This window comes from Carassius auratus, unplaced genomic scaffold (assembly GCF_003368295.1).
Source record: "Carassius auratus strain Wakin unplaced genomic scaffold, ASM336829v1 scaf_tig00013547, whole genome shotgun sequence".
Lineage (NCBI taxonomy): Eukaryota > Metazoa > Chordata > Actinopteri > Cypriniformes > Cyprinidae > Carassius > Carassius auratus.
In genome coordinates this window covers 6,043-29,335 of record NW_020524412.1, presented here as the reverse complement: position 1 = coordinate 29,335, position 23,293 = coordinate 6,043, and the positions used below count along the sequence as shown (strand labels likewise).

General features: G+C 36.7%; 1 protein-coding gene across 1 annotated transcript; it reads left to right on the top strand.

The window, feature by feature from the left end:
- The first annotated feature begins 1,469 nt into the window (after window positions 1-1,469).
- LOC113074063 (EH domain-binding protein 1-like) lies at window positions 1,470-18,554 on the top strand. The gene is made up of 4 exons (XM_026246772.1): window positions 1,470-1,925; window positions 15,365-15,422; window positions 17,080-17,175; window positions 18,353-18,554. Exons 1-4 carry the CDS (start codon window positions 1,822-1,824, stop codon window positions 18,440-18,442), a joined length of 348 nt encoding a protein of 115 aa, XP_026102557.1. The 5' UTR covers window positions 1,470-1,821; the 3' UTR covers window positions 18,443-18,554.
- Window positions 18,555-23,293: the final 4,739 nt, after the last annotated feature.

The following is a 23,293-nucleotide window of genomic DNA, read 5'->3' as shown; positions in this document are numbered from 1 at the left end:
TGAATGTGGGATTGGGGAGGAAAATTATGGAGTCTTGATGCGTTGAGTTTGTGTGTGAATACGAAAACAGCGCTGGAATTTCCTCCTTTCGACCGGAAAAACCGCCACTGCTTCTCGGCTTCAAGCTCCTCAAGTTTGGTCGTTGCCTTTATACGTCTGAGTATCCAAGGGATTTCTGTTCCGCTGCCGCTATTTACCCTGGGATAGCCTGCCTGGCTAAGGTTAGCATCGGCTGCTAGCGGACTCTATGGAATCTCAGCCGGAGCGGCTCTTTAGCTCGCTAGCGGACTGATGCATCCACGCGCCTCCCGCCGCATCGGGCGCGTTCAGCCGCTACTGCGTCTGCATTATTCACGCGGTGAGTACAGGAATGCGACCATGACCAGGAGGGTTATGAATAATATCTGTGAAAGAGTCTCTGTAGTTGCAGGGGTTTCAATATTTATTATTAATAATCTCTTAAGATATCTTGCTAAACAGGTAATTATATATATATATATATATATATATATATATTATATATATATATAATATATAATAAACACTGGAAAAATATCTGTCTTAAGTCTCTTTAGTCAGTTTGACAGCACCGACAGTTTATCAGTTGTAGTATGTGTATGAGGATGTGAGTTGTTTGAAGAAGTCTTGCATCAATATAAAACTGTGATCTCGTGAATGTTTGAACAGCAACAGTTGTTATTTTAGACAGTCTATGACAACTTTTGAACTTTTAACGTGTTACGGTTACCATGTAAATTCTGACAGCATGGAACAAACAAACAAACAATCTGGTGTCAGCTTTCTTGATATTCTGGAATAACACAATAGACAACGTGCTGTTGTACTGAATATTGGCACAACTGTCAATATAATAAAGGCTAAAGTGTATATTACTGCTTAGCACACGACTACATTCTTCACAGTCTTTTTTTTTAAAACACATAATACAAATAAATGACGTTTTTTATTGAAACATTATTTCATTATGCAAAATCTGACATGCCATCCTTTTTCTAGAACCCCCACTTTTTCATCAGCCTTGTTTTTTTTTCTCAATAATTTCCCCCATAGGGATTAAAAAATAACTTTCATTAAAAAAAATTACAAAGAAAGCATTAACCAATCCAACTTCCTGCAAGGTGAATGGCAACATTGCAAACTTTGATTAAAACCAAAAATTTAAATCATATAAATAAGGTACAAAACCTATGAAAAATGTTTCCTGATACCATCACTTTCCATTGCCTTGCACATTTAACTGATAGGGAAGTTTTTGTTACTGGTATGCATCAGTGCTTTAATTTAGGGGTGGTATTGGTAAATTAATTAAGCTGAAACTGACTACCAAATTTTTGCATTCAATATTTGTTAAAGATTGACAGATGAGTTAATTGATATCTTTTGGTGCAACAACCTTTATCACTAACTAAGCTCTAACCACCTCCCTCTTTGTCTCTGTAGGTTTTATTGACACATGGAAATGAGGAATATTGGATTACCATGCACTGCTTACATTTATTTTGAGGGATTTGCTGCACGGAATGAGCTCTGTGAGAGCTGTCAATCACCCCGTTGGATTTAACATGTCGTGCCATCATGCTTGATCTGCGATCATCCACACTAATGTTTTGATGGCAAAGGATCTACGTGTTTTTTTCCTTTCCTCTACCTGATTTTAAACCCCTTAAACATTAGTGAATGCACAAAAGCCAATTTTGGATACTTTTGAGAACTTTTACAAGGAAAGGATTTGTGAGGGGGTGGCGTCAGAACGTGACAGTATTCTAAACAAACTGTCAGCTCTATAAAGAGGACAAAACCATGGCTTCAGTGTGGAAGAGACTGCAGCGTGTTGGGAAACATGCTTCCAAATTCCAGTTCGTCGCCTCTTACCAGGAACTTGTGGTGGAATGCACAAAGAAATGGTGAGTTGTCACTGCTTGCATGTCTTGCGCGTGCTGCTACTCATATCCAGCCCAGCTTGTGTGTGTGTGTGTGTGTGTGAGAGAGAGAGCATGAGCACCAGTTTTTGGAATGCTGAGTTGGCCTGTGACGTATCTAACGATGAGGATTTATCCATTCCCCGGGAGTCCCTGTGTGTAGGGAGAGGCTGGGACTATGCAACTATACTTTCTACATCAGTTTGTTTATTTTCTCTTTTCTCTGTTTAGGAGTTGTGTATGATGAGTTGTATGAGATTAGATGCAATGAAGCCTGAGGTCTCCTTCCCATATTTCAGCAGAGAAGATGTAGATCAAATTGGATTTAGTGAGATGTTAAACATATGTTATTATATTGGGGAAGGGCAGGGCAATTAATATCTAGGGTAATAGGCTTTAACATAGATGTGTCATTTATCACTATGTTTCTAGGGGTCACAGTCATGGAGGGTTTGAACAAATGTGATGGTTATCTCTTAAAGATTTTTTAGTTGCATGTAAGAAAAGCAGTTACTAAATGTTGGCTTAAGAGAAGTCCTTACGATATGGATCTTCATCTAAGTATTGTCAGTCAAATATGTTCTATGGAAAACTCTCCCTCTTCTCCCTCTGGGAGAAGAATAAAGGTGAATTATTGGAGGAAATGGGATTGTTATATACTGTGATCAAGCAATGGCTACACTTCAAAGTGCTCCTCAACTTGTATCTGTACCATGAGTGTCTTGTGGTAGATATTTAGATTTATGTTTTCTGTTTGTGTGTCCTAAAATAAAATGTAAAAAAATTAAGCATATAAAAAAACATGTTATTTTGAACAATTACGTGTTTTATATACACACTTGGTTGTCCTCTCATTCAGATCATTTATCGTGTTTAAATGCACATTTTTTTTCTGCGTAAGTTCTATTTTTTTAAGTTATTAAAAAATATTAAATAAATGGCAGTAAAATAGGTTTACAGGTCTCTCAGCTGTAGAAATATTTCAGTATGCTTGTAGTCAACATAAACTAAGATATTCTTTTTACTGGAGATCTGCACCCATGCCAATTATTTAATATTTTTTTATTACATTTTACACAGTAATTTATTAAACTTCTAGTGAACAGACTCATGTGGGTCATGAGGTGCCTCCATCTCAATGGCTTTTTGGTCACCCCTTTTAACTTTTTTGGAAAAAAAATAGTCTTTCTGTGGATGACTTTTTAAAAGATCTGTTAAATGCATATTGTTGACCTTACTTTGAACAATTCACCCGTGTGAGTCAAAATATTATAATTCGTTCTTCTGAAGAAACCACAAGACTTTTCTCTGCTGACTTATACCAGATTTCTCCAATAATTTTGTCCACAAAAACCCCTTTTGTATCATCGATGCAAACTTGCTTTCAGATCTACCTTCATCCAATCAACAACTGATGGATAGAACCTCTATAATCTTCTTTCTTTTGAATTTATATCAGAATACCAAAGAAAATATCTGTGGCTTTTTCCGTTGCATCACGACTTTAATATTTAACATTTGTCTCAGTCTTGGTTACATCCTTGTTGCAAGGTATGTTCGCAGTGGAATGCTGCTTAGATGTTAAGGTCAGGTTGTGGATTATGCTGTATTTGGGGTCAAGTACCCAGCAATTTCTCAAGTTTTTATCTGTTTTCTCTCCTATATTGCCATAGGAGTGTTGGATTTTATAGTTTCTTGTAGATTTCCAAAAAGGTTTAGTTCTGCAGTCATGTCAGTTGGCAAAACGTTTAGTTCTCCACAGGGGAAACGTGACTCATATTTACTCGGCTCAAAGTCTGAGGACTTCAGGTGCGGCAGGATTGTTTCTGGGGCCTGGAGGCATGTGTCTAATTAGCCGTGTTTCCACTGTCGGGCCAAAAGTGGGTGTGCTAGTGTGTGCCAGGGCCAGTCACCATACAAGGCAGAAATATTTATAAGTGATTCAAAAGACTAACGTTACCATAAAAAAAACTAAACATGGTAAATGCAACCACTTGATGAAATCAGATGTCAGCTTCTTATTCTCTATTACAATCGTGTATTTATTTAGTAACATATTTTATCTGTCATAAGTCTCGTCTTGAAAATTTAGCTCCACCTAGCCCATGTCATAAAAATATTGTGTTTTTTGTTCTGGAGCTTTTATAAAAATATAGAAAAATTAAAAAAATGTCTAAATGTGATGTATATAGGCTACTGTGACTACAAATAAACAGAAACAGACTTGAATGAATAAACAGGCTATTTGCGACAAATGCCATTCTCCCTTCTCTGCAGAATGTGATATATCCGCTCAACCAATCACAGTGCACCATTTTTATGCACCCAAACAGTAATGGCGGTGCTTTGAATACACTCAGCATCCTAGTTTTCTTCATCTACTTTGTAATTTGTGATCAACAAACAAACTTAGGGCTGCACGATAAATTGCATGTGATTGTCATGCGTATATCGTTAGTATTGCCGGTTCTATGATTAATAGTAAATCTCCATGACATGTTTTCAGATAGATACAAGAAGCTGTAGATCACTGACAGGCTATATACAATATCACGTTCATAATCACAGATGAGTCGCATTCGAAAATTAAATAGATTATGAACGTGATATTGTATAGCTTGTCAGTAAGTGTTTTTATTAATAACATTTATGATTTTTTAATACAGTTTATAGCACAAGTCAACTATATGAATGTAACACGGCAAAGATGAATGCACTTTTGGAAGTTGAATGTAAGGGAAATGTAATTTTGGAATTTCTGAGGTCTAATGTGATGTTTTTCATGATTAAATTTTCTTTTATCACTGTAATTAGTTTATTGCATTAATAAGATGACCCACTGAATTCATTTTGGGAGCGATGACTGATTTAATGTGTTTTTAGTCCAGTGTCTATATATAAGAGTAGTATTGACCAAGTGCAGAGGCTGTCATATGTGGATTAACCATGTTGTGTATTTTCAGCAGTTTCAATAGGAAAAATAACTTTTATATTAATTTAATGGATTTATAGCATTTTGAAAAAAAAATGTTTGGATTTGTCATGGATTTATTGCATTTTGGGGGAAAAATAATAACATTTTATAATAAATCTTTGAAAATCTGGATTAGATTTTATAATGTTATTATGACCTGAAATGCTATGTGAAAGTTTGAAACAGAAAATAGTGGTTTTCATCTTGAGACTTTCTTGGTAAAGAAAATTAATTTGTACGCAAATTAATAAAAATGGATTTATAGCGTTTGGAACCAAACTCTTGCTTTCTTAATTGGCTTAAAGGCCAAACATTCCTTCCCTCTCCTTATATGTGTGTTTTGGATGCACAGACTGTTGTCTGCATGGTGATGTGTGGACTAATGCAGAGTCAGATTGGCGCGGGCGCTGATGAAAGAGCATTATTCACTTACAGGCATAAAGCTCAAAGGCGTTTATACCAGGGAGATGTTAGTGCCTCAGCTGCTTGCATGTGTGTCTGCTACGTGATCTCTGTGCTTTGTGCTTCATCTGTCCAGTGTGCAATTGTTCTGATGGAAAGTTTTCCACATTTGGTCTCAAGTGGGAACAGCTCTCTAAGCTTGAGTAAAAACTTCACTTTTCTTCACTTTTTACGTAGAAAAACCACAAGCATTTGTTCTGGAATGCAGGGGAGAAGGAAAATGTGTTAGTGGGAGCAATGAAAGGATGTGTGAGCCAGCAATCAAATGAAGAAATCATTTGAATTAAAAAAATCATTTTAGAAGTTTAAACATAGCATAACACCTCCACTGGTTCTGATCCCATTTGGATAATGTGGTTGTGTAGGGTGTATGAAAGATGAAATCAAAGCATTCTGTGGATGGAATAGGTTCATGTAGGAGATTTGGTATGGCCATCAGCTCTGATTCCTCAGGCTGAAAGATGGGTTCTAGTATTTCAATCATTAACTTCCCTAGTGTTGTTTTTGTGTGTACATATATTATTAGATCACTGATATCCAGAGACTATCCTGTGATATGATTTATGTGTAGCCAGATAAGCCAAGAACAACAGCTCCGCCGGACACATACTGCAGGAGCAACGTCCAGTCAGACTGCAGCCAGCACCTTGGGCAGTGTTCCAGAAGCATGATGCTAGGATACGGGACACGCCATGGCCTGATTGGGTATCCCTGCCTGTTGATTCAGTGCCTTCTAGAATGTTGGCCTTTGCAGTTCTCTTGTCCCTTGGCAACATCAAAGGTTTATTAGTTGAATCTTTCAGCATCTCTGGTGTAATGTGCTGTTTTGTAATCCTGCCGATTCCCACGCCTCTACAGCAAGGCCATGGTGTTGTTTAATTGCTGTGGAGAATTGCCGCATTAATGTAATGCAGTAGTAATTCAAAAATTGCAAGGAGAAAAGAAAATGTTTAAAATATTCACTACTGTTTAAAAATTTAAAGATTTTTATTTTTTTAAAGAAAATCATACTTTTATTAAGCAAGGATGTATTAAAATGACATTTAACATTTATATTGTCACTAGGGTTGAGCTAGTCTCAGCCCCATATGTCACGACCATGGACCGTTGGCCAAACGTCTGATGCATATAGGACACAAGAGAGGAAACACTTCAGAAGTGTCGAAGTCGTCATCAGATTTTTAGAATTATACAGGATTTCCTGGAGACATGTGTGTCGCATTCTTTAACGTTCAGCCTGGAAGCAAAAATGCTGTGGTGTCAAACCCCCTCACGAAAGATGAAAGCGTGTGTTTACAAATGAAATGACGACTGCTTATCAGGATCAACTAAACGCTGGATATATCAAAGTCTTAGAGCTTTACACACCGGTCTGTTGTTGTGACACTTCCACATTTCCATCTTGACACTTTCTTGGTAAAGAAAATACATTTTTACGCAAATTAATCGTTTGGAGCTAAACTCTTAATTTCTTAATTGGCTTAAAGACCAAACATTCCTTCCCTCTCCTTATATGTGTGTTTTGGATGCACAGACTGTTGTCTGCATGGTGATGTGTGGACCAATGCAGAGTCAGATTGGCGCGGGCGCTGATGAAAGAGCATTATTCACTTACAGGCATGAAGCTCAAAGGCGTTCTTTTTTCCATGTTTAAACATCTAACTCTAAAAGTGTGTACAATTTGCGAGATAATATTTGTATAATTTTGGAAACACTGGCTTTATAATATTAGTTAATTAATTAGTTTTGCAGCAGTAATGATTGGTTGCTTTAGAGTATTGGCCGGGGCAGCCAGCTGCTTTGCGTTCAGGCCTGGTGCCATGGGTCAGTCTGACTGGAATGAGGAAGTGAAATCCTTTTAAGTGCTACAGCAGCCAAGCCTAAACTCAGACCTTTAAAATCCCAGCACGCTTCATGTGGGATTTCACTTAACTTCATATAGTTCAAGGCTGCCAAGAATCTCATCTTTATTGGTGAATTATATTTGACTCAGGGGCCCACTGACACCGAGTCTGGAATGAACTTGGATGAATATACAAGAATTGCATAGTGACTTACAGCACACACCATATTTTCAGTTTCAGCTTAAAAACGTTAGGTGAAAGATAGATAAAAATCAAACCCAAGACTTTAAGACTTTCTTCACTTCCACACCTTTTTTCATGCCGTTTTCTTTTTTTTCTTTTTTTTTTTTTAGAGGGGTTGAGAAAAGGAGAAGATAATTGAAGTGAGGGGGAGAGAGAATGTGTCTTAGAAATAGAGGGAAATTGACCAGAGATACATGTTTAAGTAGATCCACTGTACTCTTTTGCACTTTCTGATGTGAGTCCTTTGATTCCTCTGTCTGTAGGCTCAAGGTTCAACATACCCATTCAGCTCAACTGTGATCCAGAATGCTAAACTGGGTTTAAATTAAGGGTGCACCAAATTTTCAGCAACTGAATAAGCTAAAAGACTAAATAAATTGTACTGAATAATGACATAGTGCGACCAAAAGAGGTGCGCACTTATGCAGAAAACATGTCTGCAGTGTGGAAGTATTTAAAACTGTCCGAAAAAGACACACAATCCTGACAAGTACCGACAGCGAGAGACTTTTTAATACTGCATTGCATGTCTCTGATGAGTAGTGGAAGGGGTGGTTGTTGCTGGTTACTGTACGATTATTGAAATCGCGAAATGATCTTAAACAATTAGTAAATAAACTGAAGAATGTTGTGTTTTCTAATACACGCACTAATTGCTGCATGAGCTCTGGGAGCTATCTGTACAGTCTTAAGTTAATATTTTTAAATTGTTGTTTTGTAATTTATTTTTTCTTTAAAAAAGCAAGACAAAATAGTAAAAAACACATTTTGGTTATTTATTTTATGAAAAAAAATTGCCAAAATACTTCAGGGGGTGAAACCATGGAAAGAGCAGTGTTTCAACTATTTTCATTTTGGTGCAACTTTATTAGAGCAAATACAAAACATCACATCCGTGTAGGAGGCTGTGAAGAAGCAGAAACGGTGTGTGTGTGTGTGTGTGTGTGTGTGTGTTTGATTACACATGCTGATGGGTTTAATAAGGTCATGTAAGTGATCAGGGAATCAGGGGGGACATGATGTATAGCTCAGGTTTCATTGATCACTGCACCATGTTTCCATTTAATCCAGGTGAATTTAACTTGTGCATAAAAGTAAAATATTGCATAAAACATTTGCAAGTAAAGCACAGTTGCGTTCAATAGAATACAATTTTACTTCTTGGGAAACTTCAGCAAAAGTATCAATAATAAAAAATAAAAGTTGCTGCAACTGGGGAAGCCAGTAGCTCTTTTTTTCCCTCATAATAAATGAGTTGCGCCTCAGATCTTGCAGACAACACGTGCAATAAGACACGTTGTCATGTTGCCTGATGTTATGGGAGGTGATTATAACAAATCATTTTATACAATGTTACATAACTGAACATCGATTAATTTATTTTGTTAAATATGTTTCCATCACTGTTTTTTTTTTATATTTGTTTTATTTTATGTGTTAGAATCTTAAAAATAGGTGGATGGAAACATAGCTACTGAGATGATTGGTGTTTCTTTTTTTCTCTCTCTCAGTTCTTGAGTTTGGATTCCTGTCATCTGGATGCAGTCAGCTCTTATAATGAAGGATTCATGGCTTTATGTATCAGTCAGTTTGAGTTAATGGACTCCAAGTCCTTTCATGTATCTCATGACACTGGGTGTGTATGTTTGTGTGCTCTCTGGCTCAAATTAAAGCCTTTCTTGCTAGCAGGACCAGATAAGGGGAGATTTTCAGCAACTTGAAATGACTTTTGAGGAAATAATTAGTTTGTAGCCTTCAGTGATCTTATGCAGCTCCGTTTGCATTATATGCAGTGTCATATTCTACACAATTTTTTTTTTTTGTTCTGAAATCCACTTAAAATGTTTTTCAAGGTTTCATGCATCAAAAATGCAAAAATGTGATTTTTTGTTTTGTTTACACAACCATTTTCTGACTGCTCTATATCATGATGATGATTATATATATATATATATATATTATGTTATTCAATTATTTTCAGTTGTCTTAAGAAGCAAGGAACAAAAATAATTTTGGGTCACTGGAATTATTTATAATTATTTATTTTATGTTAAAAAGCATCCATTAATGACTGTAACAAAACTGTTCATACTTATGACACCAGTTTATTTAGTGCAGGCTAGGGGTGTAACGGTACGTGTATTCGTACCGGACCGTTTCGGTACAGGGCTTTCGGTTCGGTGCACGTGTCTATCGAATGACGAAATGCAATATTTTGTGCGCGGAAAATAAGTACATTTACATGTTTCCAAACGAACATATTAAGTGGCGGTAGTCTCCGTGTTCAGCGTAAATCCCGCCCTGCAGCTGATTCTAATGCCGGCGACACACTGGATGCGTGGCGCAAGCGTCTCAGCTTCGTGCGGCTCCCATGTTAACAGGTTAGAGCTTGCAGACTGCCTGCGCATCTCAGGCGCAGATTGAGCCGCGCGGAAAACGCGTGCATGCTAGAAATAGAACCGACGCCTATTTTTCACACGACACGCAATCGCGTTGGAAGCGTTTCCAGGCAAAATAGAATAGGAAAATATGTTTATATGTCATTTTGTACAAAAAATACATATTAATTCATGACACTTTGATGTTTGAAAGTCTATAGGTTGACATAAATTCTGATATAAATGTAATTTTAAAAAATTGAATAATTATCGATTTTCATATATTGCACCTGTCAAACATATATAGTCTATTTTGCTGTCAATACTGTTGGTGGTGTCCTTAATCAGTAGGCTTTATATTTATGCTAAACATGAAGTATAGATATTGTTGTTATGAAGACAAGAGCCTGGTCTGTTGGCGGTCTCCCTCTATGTCACCTACAGCAGCAGGCACAGCACGGCTCTGGTGAAGCAGGCCTACAAGCTGGGATTGGTAATGCTGCACTGTTATCATAGTTATTTATTTATATTTTCATTATATTTTATTATATGATATTGGTTTGAGACTTAAAAGTATTTTATTTAGTGGAGAACTTTGCAGCAGTATTTTATTTCTTATTCTTTTTTTTATTTTATATATATTTTATTAAAAAGTATTTAAAAAAAAGTGTATAGTAATAAACAACCTGCAGTTTAATGTTTGAATGTACCGAAAATGAACCGAACCGTGACTTTAAAACCGAGATACGTACCGAACCATGATTTTTGCATACCGTTACACCCCAGTGCAGGCACATTTTTGGTTTATTTCCTTATAAGGGTACCAATCGACCTTCACTGTTTTTCTCTTTTTCTTTTTGTTGTGTGTTGTTTCACTGGATGATCGCATGACTGATTGCAGTTTTTCATAATGGCTTCTATAAAACTGGTTTTAGAACTGACTCATAAACTTAAAGGAATATTTCCATTACGATATAGTGCTGAAGGATGTGTGTGTATGAAACATCTGCCACTCAGTTAAAAAAATTAAAAAAGTCATGACTTAAAAAAGTCATAATGAAATGGTAGTTGTGATTTATTTTCTTCTATATTGTCATATTGGCTGGAATAAATAACTCATACAATATATCGATAAGTCACAGATATAGGCTAATTCATGTTTTGAAGGACACTTCTTGGGTGAACTGTCTTATGAATGCAGTGAATTTCATGACGGTCAATCAGACATTGCTTAAGCTTTCACATTTGGTTTTTTTTAACATGTGTAAAAGATTTCTAAAGAAATTTTACGCTTTCATTTTATTCTAATAAATAATTTAAAAACATGGCTACACAGATAGCCGAATCAATAACCTTCTCGTCTGCATCTCTCTCTTAGGCGTATCGTGTGGCAGTAGTGTAATGTGTGTTCCTGGTCTCCCGTTACAGGCTCTTTAGCATGTTAATCTTAATATCACTCTGTTCCACTAGCTGCTCTCTCTTTCTCTTGCTCTCTTTCTTGATTCAGACGTACACAGATCAGATCAGAAGGAGGGTTTCTGATTGACAGCATTACTGTGTGCGTCTGTCAAAAGTGTTCCTTTTTTATTGATGGAGCTGTTCATAACCTAGAGATGGTTGTGGAAATCTGTATTACAGTTATTTTTATGTCTATCCGTTCTGAGTCAGGATGTGGTTCAGTCTGTCAACTCCTCCTCTCGTGGCGTCTCATCCCTTCCTCTCCCTCCCTTTCCCTGTGGGGTGTGAGGCAGTAAGCTCCCAGATTACAACAGCATTCCTCCGTAAATGACTTTTAATAGACATTACGCATAAATGTATGATATTTATTTTTAGTAAACACATGTCCCCAAATGAACTGTTAGTTATCAAAACTTATCTTTACACTGTACCCTTGTGGTTTAACTTAATTTAGCCAGAAACAAAAAGGTCTTAGTAAACTGATTTGAAAACAGTGGACAGCACCAGCAATGATTTGTGATTCACTACAATCATCACATGTGATTCATTGAGTCAATAATCAGTCTATACAATCCTCAAGTCTGATTCAGTTACAGAGGGACTTGCCTGGTTCTCTTAGTGATTCAGACATTTTAAAGCAAACAAAAAACACCTACTGTATGTATGTAGTTAAAATGCATGTAACCACATAACATAGTTTGAATGCAAGTCCATAAAGGAGCCATCAAATGTATCCTCTCAATCTGATCACAAGTGGCCACAGGAGATGCATTTTACCAGCTGAATGTTTTGGTGGAAGACTTGTAATCTTAATTCCAAGCCTAAAGACATGCCTCCCTCTTTCTTGTGCGCTCTGTTTTCTCTGTGTGTGAGCTTTAGCGTTTCTGTTGGGGCTGCTGTGTTTCTGGTGCCCAGTGAAGGATTTTCCTCCTGGATTTGCCAGTCTGTGTGTGTGCCCTCTGTACCCTGCTCCACTTCCTGCTGATAACATCTCCTGCTGTGTGATGACCCACTTTGTCACTCTTTTTCCATTTATTTATTTATGTCAGCACTCAAATCTGCAGCTTTTGTTTTGCTGTAATCAGAAGTGTGAATAGCATCTTGAGGTACTGTGTCTCCCAATTAGTCGTGTTGCATTGATGTATTTTAAAGACTTTTGCCTTTGTCTCTTTCTGTAATAGAGAAAGAATAGCTCAAGAGGAGTATAAAACTCTCTCTCACGCCCACAGCATTTTCCACTGTTTTTATGGAGTTGTTTATAGTCTATTAATGAATGTTGTAGATCTATATTTACTAGCTAGAAAGAAAACATTCAGGTCCCTTTTAATCCTACAGACAAGCCCAGTTTCCAAATTGTTAAGACCTTTAGAGCTAACCCTATTTTAGATCATGGTTTCCTAAAGTTTAACATTTAATTGGCTTAGCAGCTGTTTATTTTAATTTAATTTGCATTATACAAAAAATATAACTTGTTTTAAATTGCAGTACTATTTTACAATGTTGCTGGTTTTACTGTGTTATCCACTAAATGCTAAAATAACAAAAATGTTATCAACTGAAAACATTGCTCAACTTGAGCAAATTGAACATTCAATCTTATTGACACCAAACCCTTTACAAGTAGTGTAGTTCATGGGGCTGCTTACATTTACTCAACTAATAAACATGTCTCTGAAGGATTGCTTATTCAAACAACATTTAAACAGCTACAGTCGTGCAATCTGTACATCATTAGGCCTAACGAGTGCTGCTAAACACTTAAGTGTTATTCAGTTCACTTTTGACTCATTATTTCTTAAAAAAAAAAAACATTGCATGCTATACAGTTCTGTATAACACAAATGCAGACCTGCAGCCTGTCCAGAGCAGGGTTTGACAGGCTTGGCTTCATTAATCACATTGCAGTTGTTGACAGGTTTCTATCAGCAGACACCTGCCAGATTTACAAAGAACGCCAATCATGGAAAAATGTCATATTAGGGTTTTTGTAGAGAACATTAATTAAGATGGACCTTGAAAGCACAGTCAAAAGACTTTGGCAGGCAAAGTAAATCTTAATGTATCTAGAGCTGCATGAGCTGCAGCCACAAATCTGAGCTAAAACAACGGACAGACTTTAAGGATCTGTGTGGTAATGGGTCTGAGGAATGAACTGTACCCTATGGAACACAGAGTGCACATATGAAATATAAGAAATGAGTTACAGGTGTGAACACATAATGTAGCTCTGTTGAACATATACCACTTGTGAATAAGGTTAAGATGGTTTCAGTGATTGTGAAGTGCAGTAATTATATAATTATATAATTGTATGTGTCTGCTGGCATTCACTGTAGAAACACAGAACAGGTATTTGGTTCATTGGCCTTTGTCAACCAGCAGTATATATATATATATATATATATATATATATATATCTCTCTCTCTCTAGAGGAACTGTGGCAGTGTCTCAAAGATGCTCCAATGAACCTACCTGCAAAGCTGTGCTGTTAAAAGTCACTTGTGTAAAAATGCTGTAAAATTAAGATGCTGTCAAAAATAATGTCATAATAGATTTTCTTTAGCAATTAACTTCTGTTAACCAAATAAAAATCTTGATCTTAAAAATAACCTTTGTGTTTAAAGCAGCTTTTGACCTAGGCCCACTTACACTGTTTTTCAGGTAGGTCTTTTGAAGCATCTTGGAGACGTTGCCACAGCTCTTTTGAAATTCTAGTCTCTCTCTCTCTCTCTCTCTCTCTCTCTCTCTTTATATATATATATATATATATATATATATATATATATATATATATATATATATATATATATATATATATATATAAGAATTAGAAAGAACATAATTTATTTAAAATGGAAATCTTTTGTAACATTTGTGTCTTTTGATCGATTTATGAAGCCTTGCTGAATAAAAGTTATTTCAAGAAACATTGTGACCCATCCATGAGGAAACATAAAGCCATTATGGAATACTTTGATAAGATCATGTGAAAAGAGAATTGCAGTAGAGCATGTCTACTAGCCTTGGGAAAATGAAGAAGTCCAAGTAGGAATGAAAATATAGAAGAGAGGATAAAGAGAGAGTTTTGGTATTTCAGCGCGAGAGATGACTAAAAACAGATTGTCTTCAGTGCTCCATGTCAAACACAGCATGATGCTGTAGGGCAGGAAGCAGTGTGTGTGTGTGTGTGTTCTAGAAACGTAGAGACACAATGGAGCATCTGTGTATTGCTTCTGTGATGCTGTCTTGCTAGTTTCCCGGGCACAGTTTAAGCAGAGTCACTGGATGAAATGCTTTATCAGTGGTGGTTCTCCTCAGAATTGATGCATATAGTAATCTAGAATAATCCAGACACACAGCAGGAGATCGTTTATCCTTCTGTCTGTCCTACCATGTTTGGAACGGTTTATTGAGGACAGTGATTTTCTGAAAATGAGACACACACAGCACCCATGCATAAACACACACCTGTCAGATTGCGGTCAAGCCTCTTACTGCTGGTAATCCAATTCAAGATTGCGAGTCCTGGTTCCTGTGTGTGTTCTCTCTCTCAGTCATGCTCAGATGTCCTGAAACCTTTTTCCTTCTATTTTAGCAATCCGTTTATCTTTAAACCTGTAGGTCTATTCGTGAGACTTCAGTTTGATGTTGTGAATGTTGTACTGTAAGGTGTATTTGTGCTTTAGTCTGTGGGATGAATTAAACCCTATTAACACATACGTCTAGTGCACACACCCTTGCCTCTCAAAGGCAAAGCAGTGAGGTAGTTTACTGCTGGGTTAGGCTGTATGTGATATGTGTATGAATTGATTTGCAGCATCAGTTGGACTTTGAGCTCTTCGCAGAGGAGTCTGATCTGCATCTTTCTCTTTTATTTCTCATCTGATCTTGTTCAATGTTGGGCCTTGTGTCATTTAGACTAAATTTTGCTGTAGTTTAGCTAGTTTACAGCAGAACTGAAATCTGAAGCTTTGGTAGTGTTTCTTTTAGCTATTGTGCTTGTTTTATATCATCATTAGTGCTGATTGTTTAATTTTTTAAAATCTTTTTTTTTTTTTTTTTAGGCAACCGGACAAGCTAGTTGTTGTCTGGACACGCAGGAGCCGAAGGAAATCATCCAAGGTGGGTAATATTACTTTTCTTTTTTTAAACTTAGATTTCTTTCTCTTTTTTTCTCTTTTTTTTTTTTCCAAATGCAGTTGCAAACAGTGCCTTAAGTGTGTTTACATGTGCAGTAACTAGTAAGTTACTATAATTGAGCTACATTCTTAAACGGGTCATATGACGTTGCTAAAAAATAACATTATTTTGTGTATTTGGTGTAATGGTTTAAGGTTAAAAAAACACATTATTTTCCACACAATGTACATTATTGTATCTTCTCTATGCCCCACCTTTCTGAAATGCAAAAGCTCATCGTTCTGAAATGGGAGGAGTGCTCTGATTGCCCATTATCCAGTGCATTGTGATTGGCAGAATACCTCAAGCGTGTGACGGAAATGTTATGCCCCTTAACATACTGTGATGCTGTGTGTCCCGGTGCGACGAGACAGAAAACAATAAAACCCATTACAAACAAGGCATTTATAGCATCCAGTGGGGACATAATTGATTATAATGACTTATACTGTCTTTTTTATGCGTTTCATCGTGCCGCGTTAGCATAAAACTGCACCCTGCACCCTGTATTTGTTATCGGAGAAATGACAACCACACTACAACAACAAGCGCTACTCTACACTGCTCAAAACTCGTGTTTGAATCATGTTCTGGAACAGTGTTGTAAATACAACTTAACTGCTGATTTCTAGTTGTGTCCTCTTTTGGAAGGCCAAGTAATTTTGCTTTCACAAGGAAACACACAGCATCCTCGACACCTCCACATGGTGGCGGTCAACAATACTACAGCGAGAATAAAGGTTACGCCTTCTATCTTTGCATGAACATTTCGGCAGTGTTATGCAAATCCTCCCACAGAGTGACGTAGACGTGGGGGTGTGTTTAAACAAGGTGTTTTAGGAGGGCTTTGATGAGTCTTAACCTTTATAAAGAATATCTCTTTGGGTTTGAGACTTTAGTCTTTGCAACTCTTATCTATTCATGAACAGGTTGTAACACTCCAAAGAGAAAGGAAAATTTTAAATCACACCATATGACCCCTTTAATATGTAATGTGATGGATTAAATACACATCACAGATCACATTTTGGAGCAAGCACAATGCTGAAGACCGTTGTAGTAGACCAGTTAGCATGTATACAACATGCTAGACGATGTTGAGCTGCAATTACATTATCTAGGTCTGTAAGCCTGACTTAACAAAAAACAAAGTATAGTAAGAGCAGTCTGACTGAAGTGTTTGTGAAATTTGTAGTTGTAGTCCAACTGAAATGAACTTTTAAATGTGCATTTAGATGTATTTAACGATTGAGCTATTGATGTGAGTTTGGATTCTGCTTCTGGTGCTGATATTAGCTCAAACATTATGCACATTAATTTTAATGAATCATTAAAGCTTTATGTAACAACTCGCCACTTCAAGTTCACTGCAAAAAAATCTTGTTTTCCTTACTTATAGTCTTGTTTTATGCTTCATGCTTTAAACATTTAAAAAGTTCTGCCAGTGAGGTTAGAATTTTTCTAAATTATTTTCCAGTGTTTTTTATTGTAGCAATGACTAGATTATTGTATATATTTTCTGTTTATTTTGTTTGAGTAATGCTGTTAGTTTTAATAAGTCTTATAATGCAACTTTTTCATATATTTCTTTTTTTTGCAGTCTCATAGCTGGCAGCCTGGCATCAAGAATCCCTATAGAGGAGTGGTGGTGTGGCCTGTCCCAGAGAACATAGAGATCACTGTCACACTATTTAAGGTAAACACATGCATTTACACACACATAAAAAAAAAGACTCTCATCTAGGGGCCAAGAAGGCCTAGATGCTATTGGGGCCAGTTGCAGCAGTTGGCTTTTTCCCAGAAGCTGATTGGTTGGGATCTGCAGGTCTGCTGGTGTCTAGACATCTTGATTCCACTCTAATTTAACTGCCACAGTCCAAGTTTTAACCCCCTTCTCAAGTGTGTGTGCAGCAGAACCTGACACGGCAGCATGAAGTCTGTGCTTGGTATTTTAGTCTTTTTGAGATGTCGGTCAGCAGACCTGGCACAAGTGAAGTGAGACTTTACATCCTGGATTGTTAGACCCATGCGTAGCATAGAGGAAGTACATATTTAAGACAAAGAAAGAGAGATAGATTTGTAGATCTGAGGTTGCTCCTGTTAACCGCACACATGTAATAATTATGAACATGTTTAGATGTTCATAATAAGTTTAGAATTCATTCATCATTTCATCAGCTTTGATGTCCTCAGAGGGGCAGAAGAACTGACTTAAAACCACACACACACACCGCACATGCAAGTGACGAGCTAACGCTGACAGGCTGACCTGGTGTTGAATATCCTCTAGCAGAATATCCTCCACATTGTGTTCACAAATGTGTCATCTACGACTACATCTCCCAGAGTTCATTGCAGTGGGTCAGTTTGGCATTCATGAGTTCATGAATGTTTCATTTGTGTACCGTCAACCCTGTGGTCAGCTGACCGGGACAGTTCTAGAACAACAGAACAGCAGTTCAAGTGAACCCGTGTGTTTTTGCATCCTCATATGCTCATTTACCATACTGATAAACCTGATTCAGCTTTGAAATAGGCAGTGTGAGAGAAGTGTGACTTGACAAATCACTTTGTCTTGTGACCTATTGCACTGCAACTGGCCATTACAATACTGATGTAGCCAGATGAAGCTTTATTGAAACATCGCTACATCCTTTATATGTTTTACATTTTATTTCCCTCATGAAATGCAGATATTGCTTTAAATCCTATTGTTGATCAGTAAAAGGAGATTGATATGATCTGTGGAGTTGCTTTTGCCCAGTATCTCTGCTACAAAAGACACTAAAAACAGGCTTTATTATGAGACTTCTTTAACAAGCCTCATCTCAGTTTGTGTGACATTAATTCATTTCCACATTCAATTTTTTCAGGATCCCCATGCAGAGGAGTTTGAAGACAAAGAGTGGACCTTTGTCATTGAAAATGTGAGTGCTTTTATTCCACTCTTGTTGTTCTGTTGAGTTCTGTGTGCAGCCTGACACCTAGTGCTCAAACACAGTAATCACACTAATGTTGCAGTTTCAGAGTGCAAGAATAAAGAATGACTGATTTGAGGCAGAATATGTTTGTGTCACTTAGTGTCTGTTCACCCTTAGTTGTTCATGTGGTTTGACAAGTGATTATGTAGTTTGGCTGAACTGCCACACTCAGAATTTGGATTAATTTGTTTTGTCTCTTAGTTTAAAAGCAGGTTATTTGTCTGGCTGTTTTTTTTTTTTCAGAACCTGATCTAGCTGTTATTTCTTCAACGCACACAATTTTTATGAAAACACAACTTATTTGAATGCAAATACAACAAATTCACCTTTGCCTTCTAGAAGCTTTTATGCTCTTGTATTGCATTGAATGGGGCAGCCGTGGCCTAATGGTTAGAGTGTAGGACTTTTAAACCAGAGGTCGTGGGTTTGAGTCTCAGGGCCGGCAGGGAATTGTGAATAGTGTGAATAGTGAATGATCAGCGCTTTGCCAAATATATGGTAAAGCTTGGCGTCTTGGTCAGCTAGTTATCTTGCAGCTTGTTGGACCACAATTTTATGACAGGAAAAAAATAAATATGATTGCTTTTGACTGATCTTTTATACTGAAGGAGTAGATATTTTACAGTGATTGGAATCTCTCTGCATCCTCAAAGACACAGACACAGGGCTCTGAAGGACACGTGCAGAGCCAAACATGTCAGTTAGGGATGTTATCTTCGTATGATATTGCTGCTTTCTCTCTCTTTTAGCAGGCCTCTGATTATTAGAGATCAGGAAACATCACAAGCTGTTCAGTGGTCTTGTCTGAGCTGTGTTTTGTGGTTTCCTTTGCTGAAGAAGAATATCATATTCTAAAAATATAAGCTAAAAATACACCTTTTCCTCCAGTTTTATTACAACTTCAATTTCTCACTTTCACATATTCAGAATGGCATATTAATTAAATACACTACTGTTCAAAAGGTTTGTGTGAGGGAGATTTTTTGTTAACAAAAATGCATCTACTGTATTTAGCAAAGATGCATTCAACTGATCAAAAAAGTGACAGTAAATTTCTTCTTGTTTCATTACATGTTCATTTGAACTTTCATCACGTTTATCAAAGAATCATAAAAAAAGTATATATATCCACAAACCAGTGCAACTGATTTGAGCAATGAAAAAGCATATTAGAATGATTCAGCCTTGCCATCACATGAATCAATTACATTTTTAAAATCTATTAATATAGTATTACTTTTTCAAAATGTTATTGTTTTGATTAAATTAATGCAGTTTTGTTGAGCATAAGAGACTTTCGAATGGTTTCAAATGTATTTTTACAATTGCAGATTAATCTTTTATTTATTTATTTATTGAAACTGTTATGCCGTATATATTTTGCACTACACTAATTTTCCATTCTTAACATGACATCTGTCTGTGTCTCTGGAGAGAGGCTGTTTGGATCCACAAACATGGGCATCGGTCCAGACAGGGCTGTCCTATCCATCTGTCTGCTCAGCAGACACATGCTCAAACATCAACACAATAATAACTCCCATCACAGCTCCATTGTAAATGTCTCTGCTGGCAAGCACTTGTTAATGTCTCTGTTCTCATGAGAGACTTCTACACACACACTTGAGATGTCCTTTCTGTGTGTGTGATGACCACATTAGTGATTTGAGATTAATAGATGAAATGGTATTCCTTTGTGTTTGGGTTGTGTGCAGGCAGACTGGGAGAGGTCGAGGGGAAAGTGAGAACACAAAGCGTAATATCTGAATTCCTCTTGTCCATACACACCTCACTAATAACAGACTGATCAAAGACATGCCTGTCATCTGACACCAGCAGTGAGATTAGAAGAGATCCACATACACCAGGTTCCCACAAACTTACTGGATTCCTCCTTCCACAAACATAAACACTCCCTTCTCCCACTGACTCTCTCTCTCTCTCTCTCTCTCTCTTTAACTTGCATTTTTGCAGTTGTTTAGTTCATTTTTTTAATCAGTTGATACATGTTTCCCATATTCATTAATTTCAAACCATTTTACTCTGACACTTTAATTGATGATAAGAGTACAAAGTGACAGAAAAATTATAGAAAATGTCAGACCGTCACAGACATTTTGAAAAATGTTTAAACAATTAATGGATAGTTCCTCATAATTCTGTTCCAAACTGTATTTTTTTCTTCTGTGGGATACAAAATATATTTTGAAGAATGTTGATAACCAACCAGTTTTTGAGTTTTGAAAATGAGACATGTTTCAAAGACTTTTAAAACTCAGTTTTTGTTCCACAGAAGAAATGCATAGTTTTGAGGAGTAAATGATGACAGAATTTTTCATTTTGAGGTACACATTTTTTCCCACACATATAAAAGTCATAGCATACTTAAATAAATCTCATATTTTTATTTTATATCAAGTTTGAAGTAAAATTCTGTAATTATCGTCATGATGTATTTTTTTTTTTCTGAGCTTTGACAATATATAAAAACATAATAATTTTGCTCTACACACTGGTTCATTCTGCCCTGTGCTCCTGCCTGCTGTGAGAAATGAAGGAGAACAGAAGAAAGAAAGAGAGAGGGATAGAGAGAGAGAGAGAGGAGTATAAAGGTGGGAGGGGAGAAGAAAGCATTCCAAGAGAGCCTGACATCAAAGCCCCTTGAGCTGCCCTATTTGGCACCACATTTCTGTGTGTGTATTTGTGTGTGTGTGTTTGAGAGAACAGTGGCAGCATTTCCAGCCATTTCAGTCTTTATTCCTCATATCAGTCTTGTGTTCTGTTTAACTCTGGGTTTAAACCTGCAGTTGTGTCTGTAGTTTGTTTCTGTAGTTTTGCATTTGTGGAAATTGTTGTTTTCCTTTGTTTCCCAAACTGGAGTCATGCTACTTTCCAAAATTGAAGACTAGCAAAAATGTAGTCTCATTCTGAATCTCTACTTATCTGTGTAGTTTATTATAAGGTGCATAATGGGAAAAGGGATAATGGAAAAGCAGAGGAGTATACCAAAATTCTGTCATCATTTATTCTGTTAATTGTTGCTTTATGGAAAAGTGTTGAAGAGTCCTCCAATTTTTTTATTTTTGGATGAACAATTTCTTGCTCATTTCCTCCTCTTGCCACTAGAGGGCAGCACGTGACTGACTGCAAATAGGTTATGTTCCCATGTCCTGAAATAGAAAGCAGGAATAAGAGGAAAGATTAAACAATGTGAAGTAAATGTGTACATTTCAGATAAAATAAGACACTTTGTCAAAGCAGAATGATTCACTTCCTGTTGTTCAAACATTGATTGTTCAAGTTTCTGTTCTATCATTCCGTTATTATTTTTTACAATTATTTTCTTTCTCTTTCCGTCTCTCTTTTTCTGATGATCTGCCACCTTTTGTGGACTTCGTCCAAAACATTTAAAGTCATTTCCACATCAGTTGTGTTCTGCGCAGGGGTCCTCACCGCATCTGCGTCTGTGTCAGGAGCACATTACGTGGACTACTGGTCCTCGCGCTGCCCCTGGTCCTGCGCTTCTCTGGAGACCACACAGAATAATTCACCCACCCAGCCAGGCATACGGAGCAAAGCTGGTGTGGAGAATGAAATAGAAAAGTTTGTGTGAGCCTCTCTAGGGATTAATCTGAACTGAATGTAACTGGTTCTCAACTTTTATTGCTGCTTTGCTTTGTGTAATTTTGTCAGATCAGAGCCTCAGATGCACACGGATTTCACTTTAAATGGGATATTAACCTGGGCGCTCTTATAGGGAATTTATTTTATTTATTTTTAGTGAATGTGTCCCCATTTAGTGTGCTCAAGATTGTCTGTGGTTGAAGTTTGAGTCGAATTTTCATTTTGGTGAAATCCAGGGATGCGCCAACATTTGATTCCATGTTGTGAATGCTAACTAATAAATAGCAGATTGTTAGTGCTTTTAAATATTAATTGTAGTGTAGTGTTGTTGAATGAGGTAATCTAAATATAAAATAGGGATGCAAAAGTTTTTGTAAGTGCTAAATGGTCCTATACATTTTTTCAGTCATATCATTTTTTGGTGGGAGATGTGGAAAAGTGGAAGCCCCATTTATGATGGTTGTTGTGTCCTCAACTAACAATAGAGAGTTTGCTAATAAACCTATGATTTTAACAGAAAAGTATGATTTTAAAAGTTTTCCAGGACTGAGTGACCCTCTCTCAATTCCAATGTTCTTCTGGACTTTTAAAGAAAGTCTGCTGGTTTCATGTTGATGCAGAGTAAAACAAACTTTGTTTATACAATATCAACGACCAACAGCGACACTGAGAGCATTATGTACAGATATTGATCTTTCATGGTATGTGTGTATGTATACAGAATTCTGTGTGTGTGTGTGTGTGTGTGTACTATACTATGCTCAAGTTTAAAAGGGGAAAAGCAAGTTGTATTTTCAGTGTTTTGTATTTTATACACTAATGTTTAAAGTTTGGGGTCGGTATGGTTTAATGTTTTTGAAAGGCAGCAGTCTTCATTCTTCAAAAAGACTGAATTTATTTGATCAAATGTTCTGTAAAAGTAATGTTGTTACATACTACATTTTCAAATATTTGTTTTGCCATTTTAATATATTTTATATTGTAATATGAATTATCAGCAACCATTACTGCAGTCTTCAGTGTCACATGATCTTTCAGAAATCATTCTAATATATTGATTTGGTGCTTTCTTATTAATATCAGTGTTGGAAACGGGGATAAATTTTTTTCAGAATTCTTTTATGAGAAGGAAGTTCAAAAGAACAGCGTTTATTTAAAAATGTAAATCTTCTGTAACATTATATATGTCTTTACTGTCAATTTTGATCA

Coding starts and splice junctions, on each gene's coding strand:
- LOC113074063 (XM_026246772.1), top strand. CDS start 1,822: ATGGCTTCAGTGTGGAAGAGACTGCAGCGTGTTGGGAAACATGCTTCC. Junction 1,926..15,364: donor GTGGAATGCACAAAGAAATG/GTGAGTTGTCAC, acceptor TTTTTTTTTTAG/GCAACCGGACAAGCTAGTTG. Junction 17,176..18,352: donor TCACTGTCACACTATTTAAG/GTAAACACATGC, acceptor CAATTTTTTCAG/GATCCCCATGCAGAGGAGTT.